Source organism: Trachinotus anak, unplaced genomic scaffold (assembly GCF_046630095.1).
Source record: "Trachinotus anak isolate AG129_WGS33_773 ecotype Australia unplaced genomic scaffold, CSIRO_AGI_Tana_v1 ptg000004l, whole genome shotgun sequence".
Taxonomy (NCBI): domain Eukaryota; kingdom Metazoa; phylum Chordata; class Actinopteri; order Carangiformes; family Carangidae; genus Trachinotus; species Trachinotus anak.
The window spans coordinates 15086957-15107675 of record NW_027273855.1 but is presented as its reverse complement, the minus strand read 5'-3'; the positions used below and the strand labels follow the sequence as shown (position 1 = coordinate 15107675).

Sequence of the window (20719 nt, the reverse complement as noted above, 5' to 3'; positions counted from 1 at the left end):
CCTTAATTCCACAGCAAGGCCAAGTAATCTGACTGGGACCAAAATACAGACACAAGTAATTCAGATCAAACTGTGGTCCAGCTGAATTTTAAATATTTTCTGCTGAAAGGTAAAGGTTGCCCAGTTGTATAATACTGATTCTGTAAAAACCGGCAAATGGACACACCCATTTCTGCCACACACACAGGAAACACGGCCCCAATCATTTTTTCAACATCAGTTATTCCTTTTATGCATCTTTTCATACTTGTTCTGTATTCTCTCTCTCTCTCCCATGTCTCAGTACTGACAGTTATGTAGATTTATCAACCTTATGTCCAGGCTGTAATGCATGTCAGTCTGGTTGCCAAATGACAACAACCCTGAGAATAGAGGATGAACTTCACTCCACTTACATACACACACATGCATGCGGGTACACAAACACACAAAAAAAAAACATTGTCTAGGTAGACAGGACAGGACCCACCACCTTGACTGTGGGAGAGTTGACTCCAACATCTAGCTCTAAAATCCAGCTTCTACCTAGAGACAGAAAAAAAGGAGGTGTGAGACAGTGAGAAGGAAGACAACGAGTCAAACGGATAGATGAAGGGGAGCGAGAAATGTATAGGGTTACATTGAGACCTGGCAGGCATGTTTATCAACAGATCTTAATCTGAGCAGAAAGAACTGCGTTCCCCACAATTCATCATCATTACACGCCCCACCTGCCACATCTCCCTGACTGCCTTCCCTCCGCCTCCCTCCTGCACCATGCTTCTGATGGAGCTTCGGACACCCCACCAACAGTTCCCCAGTAACGTTCACTTTGGGGTGGTCTGGGTGTCAGCCATGCGATCTGTTTTGCACACATATTCACATGTACATACCTGCAGGCTGGGATAGAACCCCCTCAGTATGTTAGGGAGCCTTTCTACTCTGTCACTCATTGTTCGTGACCAGAGTGTGCATGCAAACATACAAGAGAGCGTGTGTGTGTGCGTGTGTGTGTGTGTGTGTGTAGTGGGGTGAGTTTAAACCTCAGGGCCAGTAAAACTTGGGTCATTTTCTTCCCAGAGGTTGGAAGGGGAGTCTCGTGAGGTCAGGGCTCATAAAGTTCAGGTGTATCAACAGAGGACCTTCAGCACTATGAACTGACCCGTCTCCTCTTGACACCTTCTAACCATGAACAACTTGCTCATGTGGCTAAGCTCCTCTCTGGCTCGCCAGCAAAGAGATGAACTCAGAAGAACACCTGCTCTGCCAGATTAAAACCTGGCCTACAGTGTAGCTGCTGACAGTGTCAACTCTTCCATTCATCTTTCATCCTTTCGCTCTGCCTCTGTCTGACGGCGTGGGTGTCAGCCACTAGGTATTAGGTGATGCAGCTTTGTTGGGAACAGGTTTGGATTGGGAGGCTGTGGGGGAGCAGTGGGTGGTGCAGATTTATTAGGGAGCTCAGACTAATATTTACATGACCTGTCAGGACCCGAGGGGTGTAGAGACAGAAAGGGAGAGAAAGTGCGGGTATGAATGCAGCGTCTGCATTGAGGGGGAAAAGGAGATTATGACACAAAACACTTATCTGCTGGAACCTACAACAAAAAAATACTCATCACCACCGCCAACCCTTTGCCCCCAGTCTCTCCACCTTCACTAACTGCCCCCTTTGCTCTGTCATTTCCTACAATGGTTCACAGCAACACAGTTTGATAATCGACATAGTTCAAATCCTGTAATATCACAGCAGCACATGCAATTGTCTTTTCTCAGAATATTGGCCCAACTTGTAATGGGTTTCCAAATCAATTCGTTGATCTGGCAAGTCGCTGATTACAAGAATAAAGCTGGAGCAATTCCTCTCCATTGGTGGAACAGTATTTCAGCACCCACTCACCTTTGCATGTAAAACATTTCTGATGCTTCTATAATTGCTCCAACTACTGACACATACAAACGCATGCAGGTTGACCTCAATGAATTTTCCGTGAGCAGAAAGCCTGTGTGACCCGACACAGCTCCAATTTGTCATCCATAATTTATCCTTGATATAACTCACTCACTTGCGAGGGCAGGAGTCAAGCTCAGTGTTGGCTGGCTGAGCATTCAGCAGGTTCGGCTCACAGACAGCCACCATGAGGGTTAAAGGACAAGGAGACCTGGTGCTGAGCCTGAGTCGGACATTTAGAGTCGGTGAATTCTTCGCCGTACAAGGTGTGGGCTGCAGTGTGACGAGGTTTGTATATGCGTGTGACAGTGTGAGTGTGTTTATCTCCCTCCCTGTGTGGGAATTTACAGACACACCTCACAAGGCACAAACAACAGTGACCTGGAAAAATAGTCGAAATTCCACCAACATACCAGGGAATCTAGGGGTTTGGGTTGACAATACACACTGACACACACATACACAGGCAATGAGAGAAAGAGGTGTGGGAAACAGGGGAGATACAGGGTCAGGGTCAAACTGTGTAGGCCTCACAGACATAGATACCAGTGAGTGATACCAGCTGACACACACTGATGCTAACACTAACAGTGATACCATGGCTACCTGAGTGACATTGATAGATAGCGCTGAGCCGTCCCAGCGTGCACACACAATCAAACCAAACACTCAGCTCATCCCTATGACTTTTAATCAGGGATGAGGATTACTGGGGGAAAAACATTCTTATTTCAGTGTACCAGATGCAATTTTAAAGTCTAAACTCTGGACAAAAATAACATCAAATGGGTGAAAGGTGAATGCATCTACTAGAGCATCTACCTGGACTCAAACATGTTCACAACTGTGTGTTTATTGTTGCTTTGAGTGGTGTAGATGTGTTTACCACACCACTGGAGCCTACATCCCGCTCCCAGTCTCCAAGACTCCTCACCTTTAAAAACACAAACCACTAAAGATACACATAAATTCACTTGTACAACGAATCCCTAACTCAGACCACACAAACAAACACTCTCCATGTGGAATGTGAGAAACCGTCTTGCTTGTGTTTTGAGGCGCTCATCGTCTGGAACTTACATGTATATTCTCGCTGGCACTTAGATTGGCCCAAAGACATAATTATAGAAAATTTGGGATTATATGTAACTTCATATGTGTCTTTTTCGCAATCAGCCTGCTGATACCTGCAGCAAAGTACAGCAGTAACAAGTCTAGACACTTCCCCTGGCTGGGCTTCACCAACTACCAGCACTGAGACAGCTGATCGAGAGCAAGGACACAGTACAGTAGCTTCAGTCGCTCAGTAAACAGTGGTAAACAGAGCAAGCGCTCGGCATGAAATGGAGGAATACCGCTCACAAAACATTTACACAGAGCTGCCACGGGAACAATATCATTTCAGTTTTACAATAAAGTGCTGGTGTAACAAAAACAACAGAAGGAAACTCATCTGTCCCTCTCCCCGGTCAGCGGGACTTGTTTATGCCCGGGCCTCCCACTTTGTGTAAGGAGATAATTCAATCAAGTATAATAGAGCTTTCACACAGGCTTAACCCAGCGTTAATACTAATACTACATGAGCCAAATATGGAGACTGACCCCATATATCTAGTATTTTATTCTAATCAACGTCAATAAAATGAGATGTTCTGCTGAGGCTGTTAATGCCTGGATTTTGTTATCACAGATTTGAGCTTTCATTATGAAACCTGAGGTAAATTTAAGCCAGCTGCTATATGCAACATACATATTATGAAAGGTAGACAAACAAACTTGATGTTTTTCTATCTTAGAATTTACCATTTAAATGTTTTAATATGAAATTGTATTGACTGTAGTGTAACAGGCTATAAAGATCCTATAAAAGGATAGAACAGGACACACTTCTGAAAATAAGCACTAATATTCTCAATAAAAATAAACACTCATGTAAGACGTAGCAGTATCAACCATCTGTCTAATTACAGACACAAGAGAAACACTTCAGGCACAGGTGTGACAATGTTTCAAGGAAATGTGCTATTTTAATCATACCCACTGTCTGCCATAAAAGCTAGGACACACCACACCTTGTTTTGTGTCCCCACCCTCCTACTGACAGTGTTCACCTCAGACTGGAGAGCTGCTCCTCTCATTAAGTCAGTGTGGGGGCACGTAGCAGCACCAACTCCCCTGTGCTTTCCTGTGCCATGTAGAGTCTAGGTCACACAAGCGAACATCAATGTCCACACATAAATAGTGTAAAAACACAAATCGCTCTTATACATTGCATGGTCTCACAAAACTCCTTGTGCAGGGAAGAGCATGTTTAGAGTTACTTACTGACACGCACCACTATTCAAATACATATAGCATATACAAGCACTAAAACTAGCTCATGAAATTCTATTTCTATAGGCTCTCCGTTATGGATGCCTTAATAAAAAGGTATAGAGGAGTAAAAGAAAGGGTGGAAAATATAGAAAATACCTGGGACATGGTTTTCATCCTGGCTACTCAGTAATGATACATGTCAAAAAGTACATGACTTAAAGAGCCTATGTGTGAGTTTCCTCTCATACATAGGCCTTGTCAAGAGCTTCAGCCATTGTTGCATTTACAACACAAGAGGTTATAATCCGCCCCCTGAGCTACTTGGAGCTCCTTACACTACTTGGAGAACTGGATGCTACAGTGACTTGCTATCAGAAAGTGACAAGATGGTCGGGCGGGGCCAGGCCAACTGAGTAGCATGCTAACTTCAGTGTTATAAAGAAATGATAGGAATAGAAGCAAAACAAGAGTCAACACTGGCATTACTCACCTAGAGCTGCTGGAGACAGCTCTAGGTGAGTAAAGGAATGAAGTTAGATGCTGAACTCAAAACATTTGTTCTAGACTGGTAAATGAACAGCTGTTAATGCCAACGTTGGCTAGGTGGCAATAGCAAAAACTTACCTATAGCTCCTTTAAAGGCATATTTGTACTTGTGTGCATGAGTGTGTAAAGATTTTACTCTCACAAGTCACAGTACTACAAGGATGCTCACATCTTCATTATTGGCTTGGAGCTCCATCTCTATCAAGTGTTTGAACTGGGATAGTTTAGGGGAGAGTAAACAACAGTCTAATGTGTTTATCAGACACTAGAGCACACACCAACAGCTGTTTACCTCACGGAGACCCAAGTCACATACAACAACAACAGCACGAGGAACATGTAATCTGATGGAGTTATATGATGTAAGGGAAGGTAATGCTGAACAGGGTTTGTGTCTTGGATTGGTTCGGGGATCTAAGAATATGGCCACCCTGCATGTACCTATCCTGCTGCTGCAAAGTACTCTCTAACCCTCCCTTCCTTAGTTTAAATGAAGGAAGGGAGGGTGAGGGAGACAGAGACAGAGACAAAGAGAGAGAGCTGTTTATGCTTGAAAAGCCTCCTACTCCTGGTAAACAAATCAATAAACATGATTCCACTTCACAACAATACACCACGCCTGACAAAACTACAAACAGCTATACACGCAGGAAAAGCTATAGAAACAATTAAGTCTCATAAATATACATCTAAGGATACTTTACACACAAAACACACACAGACACAAATGTCATCACCAGGACTGTCCATCACAGTCATGGCCTCCAACCCTGAAATACAACATGGGAAACCAGTTCCACAGTCACTTAAAAAAATGATAAATGTTATTTGGTATTTTATCTCTTTAAAAAGTGAGGTTAAGAAAGAAACTATTTTCTAGAACCAATGTAAAATATAAACAAGAAAGTCATTGCAGGGATTATACTTTACATAGAATATAACTGAAAGCAGCTATGCGTGGGGTCCTTGCCCAAACACAAATAAATGAAATGCTGCAATTTGCCCATTTGTCCTAAAAGAGAAACAGAAAGATGCATCACTAAATGTGGTCTGACGCACTTTGTATGCTACACTGGATGGCTCTAGCATTAAGTATTTAGGTTTGTACATCTTCACTGTCAACATTGTTTGTGTGTGTTGGCCAAATGTTTATGTGTATCAAAATTCTCTGGAATACAACATTAATTTGTACTTTATGCACCCTTGTGTCCACATTTCTTTCATTCACCAGCACAAAATCTGAAAACAATAAAAAATACAAGATTTTAAAGCTTTGACATTTAGGCTTATTTGCTTTCTTCTCGATACTTAGATGAGAAGATCAATATCACTCTCATCTCTATAATGTAAATGTGAAGCTACCACAAGCAGTTACCTAAGCTTAGCATACAGACTGAGAACAGAGGAGAACAGCTGGCCTCGGTCTGCAAAAAAGGTAACAAAGTCTGCCGACCAGCACCTCTAAAGCTCACTATTTAAAATGACAGTGTGGTTTTACAGGGGGTTATATGACGGACGCTTTCTTGGCTGCGTGCAGTATCTTCCTGATGTCTCAGCAGGTGGCCTGGCCATGTCATGGCGACAAGAAGATCCTCCGTAAAACGCATGTCAGTTTTTATACAGATTAAATAAACCCGATTAAAAAACCTGATGAGTTATTTAATCTTGTTTGTTTAATCTGATGTACTAGTTTTACTGTCTGTATATAGCAGCTATGTGTGTGCATTGTGGAGCTGGACAGTTGCAATGTTTCAAATATGTATTTTTGTTTGGCCCATGGACAAGGACCTCACACATTGCTGCTTGCGAATATATTTTTTAATATAGTTTTCATCTGTATGTAATTTAAAGAAAATTGTATATAAATTGTTAATAGTTTTGTGTGTGCGTGCTTATTGGAGCTGGACCGCATTTTGTTGGTGATCAGTGTATTTAGTGTTGTCCTAATCGTGTATGTAATATGTTTATGCAAGTTTTTTGGTTTTTTTTCCGCCAAAACATTTCTACTTTTCACACCACCTGAGCCGCAGTCACAGTATTTCAATTCACCCCCTGGCAACAACAGCAGTGCATCTTGAGATACAGGTAGCCCTCGCTGGGAGTCACTGAGAAAGAAAATGTGCAGATTTTTGCATACATGCTATCTATATGAAATGTGTACAAAGTTTGACGGCAAATATTCAGAATATATGCCTCATTTTTCCGCTAATATGTCTTTACACTCCTCTTATAAATAGCAGGATCTTTAGCCAAGAGATCAACATATCTTTGGCCATCATCACCATCGCCATCAACTGTCCAGTGGTCACACACATGATCATTACCTTGAGCATCATGCAGCACTCTGCCAACTGCAAGGAGGACTTTGTGATTGAGGGGGTTGGAGAGTGGGACTAAGTCCAGAGGAGAGAGGCCTCTCTGGTGTGAGGAGGGTGGGATGAGTGTGGCACTCAGTCTTGTCTGGGTCCAGGACAGTGAGATGTGAGAAGGGATGGTAGGAGATAAATCCACTTCACCAAACTCAATGGGACACTTCAGTACAGACGCAGCTCTCACCCTGAGCACTGTCTGTCTGCCTGTCATAACAGAGAGGGATAGGGAAACAGAGACTTTGATAACAGGAAGTTGGATAAGGATTCTTAATTTGATTACAGCTACATCCATCTGTAAAACAATGCCCCAGTTACTTTTTCATTGTCATTTCATCCTACAAGGCATCCTACAAGGGTAATTTTACCGATGAGGAGGCCAGTTCATCAATGTATGTGTGTGTGAGAATATATGTTTGTGTGTGTGTGTGCACAGGCTGCAAGCACAGTGACAGAGACAGATTGGGTGTCTGAGAGGGACAGATAGCCTTACAGCCAACCTCCACTCACTCATCGAGTGAGATAAAAAGCAACATTCACACACAGACACACACTCCTCCACTGGCATCCGACCATTCGTGTTGAAAAATAACTCAACCCTTAACATGAACAAATAGGTGTGGATAAGGCCTGTGTTGGGTTCTGCTGAAAAACTGCCGATTCATCACAAATTTCAAACAAATAGATTAGAAGAAGACTGTTGTGATATTCAAATGGACTTATAGGATTTGTCCGTGTATACACTCCGCCGTGCTGTGTGAGATTCAGGAGGGTATGTGAGTACGAGAGTGTGTGATGGTGCCAAAAACAGTGACAGGCCATTCTTCTACAAACAGGTTTTCAACAGACTGTTATCTCTCTTCTGCTCTCTCCTCATCCATTCCCTTGTTTCTTCCTCTCTTCTCCTGGACGAACTGCCCTTTCCATCACAAATATACTCGCTACATGCAGCCTTTTTGTCAGAAAGGCAATGTTGCAACAGCACAGACCCTTTCACCAGATACGCAGAACATCAGCAGAAAACTGGACACAGTTAAGGTGAGCGCCTGTCACAAAGCAGTGTTGTGGGTTTGTGTTTGAGGGTGCGTGGGAGGGGTGGTCCTGTGTTTCCGGGTGACCTCAGTGGCCCAGGCTGCCTGTCTATTAGAGCAGGGGCTATTAGACCATCAGAAAGTGGGAGCATCCCCTCTCGCCATGGTGATAAGATCAAGGCATTCCGACGGCCAGAGCGGTCATTACCCTGCTCTCTAGCCCATAATGTCCCTCCATTAAAACACCCTGTTGCCATGGAAATGCAGCTGCGGCCGTTTAAGTCATTTCTTGGCCCTGCTGTCTCTCTGGGTCATTGACACACACACACACACACACACACACACACAATACATCGACATGTTGTCTGATAAACAGTTACACATGCACACTGCTATCAGGGGCACTCACTCACTCTCAGACACACACATGCAGGAAATATCTGACTCTGCTGTCTGGGTCCGACTCTGGCTCATGTGGGGTCACGGCCGCCAGAACAGCGAGATGATCACTGAGTCACTGTCGGCGCAGAGATGACAGATGGTACAGTAAGACAATCTGGACGGCTGAGTCATCATGCGGTCTGACAGAATTCAGCTTCAAACACAAACATAAATAGGCAGACAGATAGGAGGCTGACATAAACACACACACAAACAGACACATGCACAACACTAACACTGATCAGGATAAACAAACACCTCAGGTTGTTCTGAAGATTTTGTGTCAAACAAATCCGACCCCATGTCCTTTTAATCCTCAACTTGGCCACTTCCAAACTTTCTTCAGAATAATCATCGGACACCTCCTACGCTCAGATACACACACAGAAACTAACCCTTTCTAATCACGAAACTCACAGCCAGCATTACGACTTACCAAACCCTCTAGTGCTTCTCCTGGGAAACTACTGAGCATTTCATACAACACAGTTTTACCTAGTTTAGTCCCTGTTTGTTGCCCTTTTTTGTTACCATTTGCATGCATCTATTTGCAGATTTCTGCACAGTAAGTTTGATTGTACTTTGTGCAATGACAATGAAGAAATCTTGGACCTTGAAAAACTTAAATATGATCTAAAATTATAACGTAGGGCTGCAACTAACATTATCAATAAATTTGATTATTTTTTTCAATTCATCAGTCAATGATTTTACCACTGACAGCAGTACAACAGTTATATCAGTACCTGAAGATCTCTTTATAAACAGGCAACATTTCACAAATATAATAAATGTATCACACAAAAAATAATTTGAATACTAATATATTATAAAAAACATGCAACTCCGCAGTGAAAAAAAGATACCTCACAACAAAATGGCAAAACAGATAATACAGACTACTATAATGTCCAGCTTGTTAAAATTGTAGACTTATTAATTTTTATCAGAAATAAGAAAAGGACAGCCAAGACAGCCATCAGTGTCTGCTCAAACATACTGAGCAAAAATTAGTCTGTGTTGCCCCCTAGTGGACACAGTTCAAATGTTTAAAAAAAAAAAGAAAGACCCATTCACCATCCTAGCTCTCTCTGCTCAGGAGCAAATTAGAGAGAGTTCAGATAAGTGTAAATGCTGCTGTCTCCTGTCCTTTCGTATGTATTTTTGTATGTATTCTTATTTCCCCATGGTGCTAAGACAATGTAATTTTCAGCGGTGGTAATGACAAGTGCAAGATTTTTTACAGTATTTTACATAGAACTATTTCTACGCTGTACTTAACACATTTTTTCCCCTGAAATTGATATACATGCACAGTCAAAAACATGTGATCCGGTGGTGGAAGGAATACTTTACCTTTTCTTAAATAAAGTATCAATACCTAATTTATCTTGTGTCCCTTTATAAGGGCCTGATTCTGACCACATATAATTATTTATCAGTCACATCAGTCACAGGATACCTTTACTTTTGACTTAATTTCGCTGAAAACAATTCAGCAGAAAAATTATCTGCAACTATTTTTGATAACTAAACAATCATGTTCTTTTCAAGCAAAAATGGTAAAAAAAAATTTAGGAGTTCCAGCTTCTAAAATATGAATATTATCTGGCTTTCTGGTGGTCTTGATCTATGCTAGTGGACAAGACTCACTGCCTTTGGGTTTTGGACTGGCTGTCGATCAAAACATTTTAAGACATCACCTTGAACTATAAAATTATATACTGGAAATGATAAGAGGCATTTGCCATATTGTTCTCTTATATTTTCTAATAAGAGAACAAGGATTAATCGATTAAAAAAAAAAGATTAAAAAAAAAAGTTAATTACTGTCGTGTTGTGATACAGTATTTTTACATTGTTGCACTGTTATATTCAGCTGAGTGAAAAAAAACCTTCCACCGCCTTGGTATGAATCATGGATGTATTATAAGACTTATAATACATATGAATGGTATGAACGCGCAGCCTATGCTCCAAGCTGCTTCCCTAAAAGTGCGTTGACCTGCGGTAACTAGGATACGCTCATACCGGAAATCTGTTTCTCTTCAAATCAAAACTAAACTTTAAAGTCATTTAGTTTCTCATGCCGCTAACCCCCTGCTGTCCGCAAATCAAGTAAGTTTCTATGTATCTAAGCTTAATGGCTAAGTTACCATATATGTAAGCAAAGTTGTAGCCTATGAATAATATGATGGTTGGCTAGGAATGTTTCGGGGGGTTAGTTAGTAAAGTTTGCATGTTAGAAATTAACAAATATTAACCAAAGGTTACACATATAGCCTTACACTTACCGCTACACCCGGGTATTAAGTGTTCTTACAGTTACTGAGGTTATTAAAGACAGTTTCTTGCTGCCTCATCCGTGCCATGTTCAAATGCTGCCATACTTAAGCTAGCTAACTAGAGCTTTCACTGCCACCTAGCGGAAAAACGTGGCAACAACTAGTTGGCTAACCACCTGATTTCAGAAAAATGTGTACATTGATTGTTGTTAATGAGGTATCACTGTATTTCTGTCAGCCATATCCATAATGATATTAATACCAGATATTAAGTTTAGCATTAGGCCTATATTTACAGTACTGTGCAAAGGTTTGAGGCCCTAAAATTAAAATGGGGATGTCCAATCCAGTTTTTGTTCATCAATTAACTTGATATAATGTGCAGTAAAAGGCAATGCAGGAATCAGATAATTATTTGATGTGACCACCAACTGTCTTTAAAACAACACCAGTTCTCCTCGGTGCACTTGTGCAGTTTTTGAAGGTACCCTACTTGGCAGGTAGGTTGTTCCGAGCACCTCGGAGAACCTGCCAAAGAGATACCATGACTAGCAGTAATTCTATAAATCTTATGGCATTAAATTGACAATGTATTATAAAATAACAATGAATGAATGTGTGTGTAGCTGTTACCTATTCAATATTAGGTTTCATAATTTTCTGTTACTTGCTCTGGGGTTAAGTGTACTGACAGAAGGGTCAGGTATGCTGTTATGGGAAAAAAATTCTTAAGAGGAGTGACTGCTTGATGCTTGCAGGAGTTAATTTGCATCAAATACAAATCTATCAAAAGTCAGAACCTTCTAATGACTGATGAAATGCTAAAGACAGCACGCAGGACTAATGGATTTTGCTATAACAACAACAACTATGATTTTACCACAACTACGTGATACTTGCTTTATTGTGTATTCAGGCAGAGCTAGTGTACTCCTACTGTAGACAATGTGTTCATGATAATTACTGGTTCTTTCTTTTAGTTCCATCAGGACCAAATGATGATGATTCCTGCAGCATGGTCTCTCCAGAAGACAGGAACAGGAACATCTGCTAACATGAATGAGCCACAGAGCACATTTAACTTTGAAGCACAGATGGCTCTGGAGGCCCGCCAAAAGATTCAAGCCCGACTGAAAGTGGCAACATTATTTCAGCAATACAGGTAAGAAAGCCTCTAATTTCTCTCTAAAGCTCAGACGGACTGAAAGGTATCACCAAATAATCTTTTACTTAACAAATTTGAAGTGGTCACGGGCAGACCATCACAGCACTGGAACATGATTGTTATGTGGTTGGTTTTATCCTAGCTCTATCCTAAGCTGTTCTGTTTATGACCCTCAATGAAGGATAGCATTGATTTTCAAAAAACCATATCAATAATAAAATAATTACATTTTTAGTTCTGCGTAACCAAGTAAATATGTCATACATATCAATGATTGAATTCAGCTAGACAAGTTTTTTCTTTAGAATTCCTCCCTTTATGAATATATATTTACTGTTTTTTATAAAGCAGATATGAGTTCTTTTCCACATAAACTAATAATTAAAAAAAAAAATGTGTTCAAATTCACACAGTGTCTAATAAAAACTTTGTAATTTCTCTAAGTAACTGCTTACAACCTGGGATTTTTATAACAGTTAAGACAAATACTGCAAAGCCCACAAACCTAACCAGCCTAACCAACCTTTGCATGATGTGGTTAAGGGCTGTGAAGACAGGTGCCACCCTGAATGTTTGCTTTTGCAGCCTTCATTGTGCATGTGCTCCTCCTATGTGCCAGCTGACCTTTATCAGTATAAGATAAGATACCGATTTTACCTCAACAGCTTGTATTTCTTTAGCTCAGCTTGGTTTAGTACCCAAGGCAAGAGAGATAGTGTCAGTACACCCTAAATTCACTGTAATCAAAGCAAAACATGAACACAAGTACCTGTTTTTCAGTCCACTTTTTTATTATTTCAATACATTTTAATATTTTAAAACTAGGTTTTTGTGTTGTGTGTTGTTGTCCAACAACACAGGGCTCGGCTAACTCCCACTCAACATGATGTCACTGTAACCTCAGACCCTGCGTCAGTGGAAGAGAAGATCTGCCTCATTGTGCAAGAAAACACGGTGAGACAGACTATGAGGTATAAGTAATCTAGGAACTAAACTAAATTAGGAACCTGTGAAGTTATTAATAATACTAATATCTACATCATTTTAAACATTTACATTAAGTATTAGTACAAGCAGATAGTTCAGATTAATTTCATTTTTGTTTCTTAACATTTAGGTTTCACCATAACAAACACAATATCTGACTGACTTAATGCCATTACTTATTGTATTGTATCCAGGTAAATTTCACAAAGCAGAGTTTTCTAAAGAGTCTAAAAACATGCATCATCGTCATTGTTGGAAGTAAGAGGGCTTTTTGTTTGTGTGTCAACATGTGTTTGCCCATGGCTCCCACTGATAATACTAACAGCTCATATGTAACATGTTTCCTGCCTTACAGAGAATTGTGCCACTTACTGTGAAGAACTCCAGTGCCCGTACGCTTTATTTAACTCTTTGGGTTTCTGATCTTGTGAAAAAAATTTTCACTGTCAGTGACCGTTATGGATACTTTAACAAGACTATCAAGCAACACACCCTTGGACCAGGTATGAAGAAGACAGACGCACTCATATACCACACAAGCAGAAGGGTTTATAACGTTGTCAGTGATTAATGGATACTGGTACCAGTGACAAATGAAAAACCCATATCACGCACACCAGTCATAACTCTGGATACACAATGAGAAAGAACACAAACAGCATGGGTAGTGACTTTGCATAGTCATTGTCACGAGCATTTAGTGAAACCAAAACAAGGGCTTGACCAATGTGTATACATCAAAATAGATTTTTAAAAAACAAACAAAAAAAACAGGCAAACAAAAAGGGAATTCAATTACTGTTATATAATGAGATACAAAAACTATGAGTCATAGTAGAAACATGAGGATTCATTGACTAGTCATAGTGAAGTACTTCTTGCCATTTGGAGTAAGCATCATTATATCCAGTTGAGACACGTTACTCTTTTGCAAATTCCTCCAGGTGTTCATATGTTAAGTTAGGCTTTGCACTTATGTAGCAAACATTTGATGCTGGTTGCTGAATTCAATATGCAAGGCAAAAGTTATGACTGTTATTGTGATTTCAGGTGGTGTTTAATGTATATGTATATTGTTTAATAATGACAAAAGTAGAGTTTTCAAAAAATCTGCTATTCGCAAAATAAAATTACTGCAATATATAACTAATTTCTTCATCTTTTTTGTCCCACACTGTTTCTAGGAGAGGCATATAAGATCAGGGTCCATTTCTCCGCTGAACATGCAGGCTTCTATGAACAGTTACTGGTCTTTAAGTTTAAAACAGACCCGCAGTCCTCAGATATATTTGAGATTATGCGCCTCTTAGAAGTCATACATCGGACATCTTTTAATGAAGAGCTCCTCCCCACAGCCACAAACTCACTGTATACCAGCCAAACTGTGAAGCACGCGCCTACTGACGGGTATAACACATTAATACCATGTTATGTTATTTATGTTAGTGTGTTGAATATGCTATATACCAATGTTTATGAAATCATCCAGTCAATATCGCCTTTTTTTTTTTGGAGTCTGTCAATGCCTTCTCTCATGGCCTTTGTCAGATACTTTAGAAATAACTGTCACATTTATGAGTCTTCTATTTTATTAGTGTCCTTTGCTTTTTTTTTCTTTTGTTTTTTCACTCCAGTGTTGAATTGGTGTGGCTTAAGTCTGAAGTTCCTTTGAAGAAATATGCGATGGCTGACGATATCAAATACCTCAGTAAATCAGACATGTATGTATTTTCAACTGCACACACTTTCAGTGAAACGGCTATGTTAATGTGTACAAGATTTCATTTTTTCTCAGTCTGTTAAGGTAAACCAATTCAAGTTTTGATTCAGACTTGTGGCACATTGTGCATATTCATTAACAACCAAACAAATGTCAGGACAATACATTACATAAAACCTTCAAGTAAAGAAAAATAATCACTCAAAAATGATCACCTTTAAACTAGTCTCATTCCACTGTGAGTAAGAAGAGGTTAACTTCTCAAGCTAAATAGACAGGCAATCCTGTCCAATCCTTTTATGTCACTGGGGTCTCTTTAGGGACCTGGAGAAGGAAACTCTGAACTGGATGAACTACGCCCAAAGGTTCCATTTGCTACTGCATCTTGAGGAGCTCCAGCTGAAGACAGATATCGAAAAATACAAGCAGAAGGATGTGCACATGTTCAGACACAAACACAATCCAGACCTTCTCGTTTTACAGGTGATGCGTCTCACACACAGTAAAACCTAAAAACTTACAACTGTTGCTGCCCTGGCTGCAACTCTCACCTCCACAACTCAGAAGGAAACAGTAAGCTACACATAAATGTTTTGTGTCATCAGATTGCAGAAGTGGCTAGCAACTCACCATTGAAGCTGTCTGGGAACCAGGTGTTGGTGACTCCTTTAGAGCAACTGGGAGTTTTGGGAAAAAAAGTTTACAAAGGCTGGGTCCAGCATGTGGAAACGAAGTGGGTCTACCTGCAATTCAGTGATGAGTAAGAGCAAGATTAAGTTATTTTTAGCACATTTTAATTTTCAGTTATATAAAACACAGTAAGATGAAACCTAAGCAGTAAGAAATCCAACATAAAAGAAGTGGGCATAGAAAGTTTTCCACAGTCATTTATCTGAAAACCTTATCTACCACTATTGCTCTAGTCTGAGTTAACAGTTGAAGTTTAAAGCTTGACTGAAATAAATTTGCACTTTTTCTCTGGGTTTTTGACCCTGTGACCCTGGGAAATGTCAGAAAAAGGAAGATACCAGCAACACTTGTGTCTCTTCAAAGGCATCATAGGAAGGAAGGGGACTATTGCTAATAATGTGTAAACATGCCATTAAATGGGTTAGGGTACTTGGTTTTGAATGTTGTTTGAAGTTTTCACCAATTATATTTGTTAATTTGTTCAGTCCTTTTCACCACACATATTGACTACACATGATTTTGAATGCAGGTTCCTGAGTCAGTTCAAGGACAGCATGAGGTTCAATGTTACCTTCGTGATCAACCGTACGCCCCTGTGTGTGCAGCACAGAGCAGCTGCCCTGGTGTACAAGCACAAACTGAGGGAGGTGCTGTTCCCCACTGGACAACTTTCTTCCCACCATTCACAGCTACACAGGTCAGACTACCTCAAGGTCATGAATCCAGGGGAATCATTCAAAACATATAGAGATACAGACATGGTCATACTTACATCTTCTACATCTTCTGTACATCTATGTGCCTTTTATCTCATCTGTACCTAAAATTATTTTTTCCCTGTACATGTAAATACACCTGCATGTAAACATTGACTCTGTCAACTGTGACTCAGCTCTGATATTAATTCTCTGCACCTATGTCTCACTGTCATTAGGCTGTTAGCGCTGAAGAACAACCCGGAGCAGTGCAAGGCTATTCAACACATTGTAGCTGGTACTGCAAAACCTGCCCCTTACCTGTTATTTGGTCCACCTGGCACAGGTACTGCACATGCATGCATGTGTGTGTGTGAATTAACTGTGATGTTTAAATATAATTTATTTTATTTACATTTACACTTAGAATAGTGTATTTTTACATGTATTTGTCAGGCAAAACTGAGACTTTGGTGGAAGCCATCAAGCAGTTAATAAAAACCCAGCCCTCATGCACCATCCTGGCCTGCGCTCCCTCCAACAGTGCAACTGATCACCTCTGCGAGAAGATCCTGGAGGGAACGATAGACAACCACAAGTTGTATCGCTTGTATGCCCTCCACTACCCTGTGGGAAAAATTCCCCAAAATTTAAAGGTCTGCACTCTTCTTGTTTTGACCCAGTACCTCAAAAATTAACAGAGATAGAAATTTGCACAAATACAACAAAACAGAGTATTTGTTAAGAAGTCACATTTACAGTTTCTGTCTAGGGCTGTTTAAGACCATGTGATTGTGAATGTAGTATTATATGTCTAGTTTAGTGCGATCAATCTTCCTTTTTGTTTTCATTTCATGTCTATATGTACTGTACTATGTAATGTATTATATTATACATATATGTGTGTGTGTCTGTGTGTGCATGGTTGTTTTCTGTAGTTATGGTGCAACCTGGATCGGCTCACAAACAAGCTTATGATTCCTCCCAAAGTGAAGCTGATGAAGTATAAAATCATGGTCACCACCCTACTAACTGCTGGAAGGTACAGTGGCTAATGCAGTGCAGTGCAATACTATTTGCATTTGAATGTCCATAATATTAATAAACTCACAGAAAAATTTGTTTTTCACTTGGTATAACTCTCTTTGACATGTCACAGCAGGAGAAGAGCAGATGTGATTAATAACATTAAAATCCCAATTATGTGTGCCAGTTGCAGTTATTGTGGTAATGTGCATGCTGACATACATACATACATAGAGTAGCTTTGATTCAACAAATGACAAAGACAGTTTTTCTCTCAGCTAACACATGCAGATACTGAGCTATAGCCAACATGGATAATGAACATAATAATTTTATCATTATGTTGAGTGTACTTTTTATCTGTTAAATGTTTTCTGAATTACATCTTCAGCTACACTAAAATAGAACTGTCAAGTTAATGCAACCTTCTTTGTGTCTGTGAAGTAGTATTTTTTTAATGTGAACATGTGATTCCCTATTTACAGTCACACAGTTACTGTATAGACATTAATGTCTAGGCGATTCACAGCACTTCCAGTGTCCTCTAATATGAAAACTGAGAATCTCGATTTGTGCAGTTGTTATCAAAGTGCTTCTGTTTTTACATTACACTCATGCAATCCAATAAATAAGTACAAGTTGGAGTTTATACCCTGTGCTGTACGCTAAATAAAAATATCTTACTCGTATCGAAACCTGCCACAATGGTGGAAAATCTCTCTCTCTCTCTCTCTTCAGGCTAGTGACAGGAGGGATTCCTCCAGGTCATTACACTTACATCTTTGTGGATGAGGCAGGTCAGGCTGCAGAAACAGAGTGTATCATCCCCATAGCAGGTGACAATCTAGTGTATAAAGTGTGCTCTTAATGTTTGATACTCAGAGTTTTTGTCTTCTATGCCTTGTTATTTGTTATTGCCCCATAGGTTTACTAAAACCAGAGACATGCCAGTTAGTGCTGGCTGGAGATCCTAAACAGTTAGGCCCCATCATCACATCCAGAATGGCAAAGAGACATGGCATGGGTGAGCACTGTGTTTTAAGGTGTATACACTATGGAAACTCTAATAGGGCGTGTGAAATTTCTGAACCATAGATAACAGTTTCTAGTTTCAATGATACATCAAGTTCTTGGTAAATCAAAGGTTTATTTAATGCAAAATCTGAAAATATTAATGAAAATATAAGTGAAAGAATTGTTGAGCCAATAACTCATCAGATGTTCATAATGACATATGTAAGAGACTTTGAAGGTTTTTACTTTGTGTAGGCGTGTCCTTGTTGGAGCGTCTGATGAGGGACATCAGCCTGTATAAGTCACATGAGGTACACGGCTTCAACAACCGCTTTGTCACCAAGTTACTGAGGAACTATAGGTGTGGTATTTTTGATACCTAACTTTGTTGCTTTGTTGTCTCACAGTGTCACTTTTAAGTTTACTTCTTTTCCTCCTCATTCTCTCAGGTCTCATCCCGAAATTCTCAAAATTCCCAATGAGCTCTTTTATAAAGGAGAACTTCAGCCATATGCTCAAAAAGAGAAATGTTGTTCATACTGCCAATGGGAACACCTGCCCAAGAAAGTAATATAGATGGCCACACACACATATACACAATCACACACACACACACACAATCAAATACACAGGCATATGCAATTCTCTCTCTCTGCCCTATTCTCATCTCTCTCTCTGTCTCAGGATTTCCCTTTGATCTTCCATGGAGTGGCAGGTATTAATGAACGTGATGCCAATAGTCCCTCTGTTTACAACCTAGCAGAGGTGGAGGTGTTGAAGGAATACTTGAAATCCATCCTAGACCATCTTCACAAAAAGGGTGTGACTAAAATTCAATCAGGAGAAATTGGCATCATTTCCCCGTACAGAAAACAAGTGAGTATATAATTACAGTAATCCATGGATATACTAATAGACCTGGATATTTTTTCGTTTAGATTGACATTATTAAAAATATATATAAATCCAGTGACAGGACACCTTAAATGGCATGGACGGTCAATTATTTTTTTGCATTAGAAAACATTTTGGTTTGTATTTGTAAGACTTTTTCAAAACCTAGAAAAACAGGGATCAGGTGGGATCAGGGAACCAGATACTAAAGAGACACTCCTGCCATACATGCTGGGTGAGCAACTTTAACAATATTGAATGGGTATCATCTTCATCAATACAATACAATATTGCTTAAGTGATTGTTACTTAAGAGTCTGATGGTTTTTCAAACACTGTAATGATGAATGCCTCATGTAATAAAAGTACTTCTGTTCACATTGTCCCGTGTTTTTGTCCTGACAGGTGGAGAAAATCCAGTATGCCCTTCAGATGGACAAAGATCTCAGGAAGGAAAACTTGGAAAACATTCCAGTATGAAGATATCCTGGCTGTTTGGGAACATGTTTGAGAGAGATTTTGGAACTGTACTTAACAAACTTTGCATTTATGTTTTCATAGGTTGGTTCAGTGGAGCAGTTTCAGGGAAAAGAGTTCAATGTGATTCTGGTGTCTACAGCACGCAGCAATCCCAAACTGACTGCGCACAAGGAACGGTTCACTTTAGGCTTTGTTTCTAACGAGAAGGTGATAAACATTACACGAGCCCAATAACTCAGTAGCAATATATTTGTGTGGATAGCAACAATAAATCAGATACTACTTATTATAAGCTCCTTATTGCAAACACTTGCAACTTTCCTGTCTCTTTCTCACTGCAGCTGTAATAAAGGCAAAAGATGCCCAAAAAGTAACTTAAAAAACTGAGGGGAAATTTAATTCTCTGCATGGTGGCACCAGTAGATCAATTCACAAACAAACATTAATATATACACACTAATTCAGATTGTCTCCTCAGAGGTTCAACGTGGCAATGACCCGTGCCCAAGCTCTACTGATTGTGGTGGGAGACCCGAGAGCCTTGAAAACTGACAATATCTGGAATAAGTAAGTCTATAAGTGCTCATCAGTCTAATACTCTTTCAGTGGTGAAGACTGGGTTGCACAAATACATAGCTAACGGCGGACCTCTTTTTTTAAGGTTTATCTATTACTGCTTGAGAAAAGGGGCTTACCGTGGCATTACAGTCTCTGAAGAGGAAGATGCTCTGACTAAGATACACTGATAGACCCTTTGGTAAAAAGCATAGTCACATACTCACACAGTTGACACTGCATGTCTTTTTATTGTCTGGAAATTGCCTTGTAGACTAAGTGTGGATTCTCTTTCCTCCTCTTCTGTCCACCTTTGTACTACACCTCACAGCAAGGAGTGACATCAGCTGGATCCCTGTTGTCAGAACCCACAAACCTAGCTCACTGATCTTGTGCTATTTAACATCAAAAAGAGTGAAAAATAAAGAGCTGGATGAGAAACAACTAAGTGTGCACTCACAACTGTCTTTTCCACTCAGACACAAGACCGAACTGCCTATTTAAAAGCTTATGATGTATTATACAAACAAACATTACAGATAGAATTAATCATATGTTTTCTGTAACACAATGTT

At 39.9% G+C, this 20719-nt stretch overlaps 1 protein-coding gene and 1 long non-coding RNA gene across 3 annotated transcripts in view; one reads left to right on the top strand and one right to left on the bottom strand.

The window, feature by feature from the left end:
• Positions 1 to 11876, bottom strand: part of LOC139620596 (uncharacterized) — a 26120-nt gene extending 14244 nt beyond the window's left edge. Inside the window, exons 1-2 of the long non-coding RNA XR_011690850.1 lie at positions 10928 to 11876; positions 7117 to 7368 (exon numbers count right to left, since the gene is read on the bottom strand). This is a non-coding gene — a long non-coding RNA (uncharacterized lncRNA). The remainder of the gene's footprint in view (positions 1 to 7116; positions 7369 to 10927) is intronic.
• LOC139620588 (putative helicase mov-10-B.1) lies at positions 10594 to 20588 on the top strand. Of its 2 annotated transcripts, none has more exons than XM_071476280.1 (22): positions 10594 to 10751; positions 11899 to 12080; positions 12944 to 13037; positions 13426 to 13573; positions 14255 to 14477; positions 14705 to 14791; positions 15111 to 15273; positions 15396 to 15550; positions 16010 to 16177; positions 16415 to 16521; positions 16632 to 16831; positions 17114 to 17217; positions 17940 to 18037; positions 18127 to 18225; positions 18471 to 18576; positions 18665 to 18782; positions 18900 to 19091; positions 19515 to 19583; positions 19671 to 19796; positions 20068 to 20156; positions 20251 to 20346; positions 20476 to 20588. In XM_071476280.1, exons 2-21 carry the CDS (start codon positions 11914 to 11916, stop codon positions 20333 to 20335), a joined length of 2598 nt encoding a protein of 865 aa, XP_071332381.1. In that variant the 5' UTR covers positions 10594 to 10751; positions 11899 to 11913; the 3' UTR covers positions 20336 to 20346; positions 20476 to 20588. The 2 variants fall into 2 exon arrangements, with proteins under 2 accessions (XP_071332381.1, XP_071332380.1); XM_071476279.1 differs by having other exon boundaries at positions 16608 to 16831.
• The last annotated feature ends 131 nt before the right edge of the window (positions 20589 to 20719 follow it).

Bases quoted from the DNA above. Each gene is read 5' to 3' on its own strand.
- LOC139620588 (XM_071476279.1), top strand. From the start codon at position 11,914: ATGATGATGATTCCTGCAGCATGGTCTCTCCAGAAGACAGGAACAGGA. The intron at 16,522-16,607 runs GTACTGCACATG...CACTTAGAATAG, and splicing joins ATTTGGTCCACCTGGCACAG to TGTATTTTTACATGTATTTG. The intron at 19,584-19,670 runs GTATGAAGATAT...ATGTTTTCATAG, and splicing joins AAAACTTGGAAAACATTCCA to GTTGGTTCAGTGGAGCAGTT.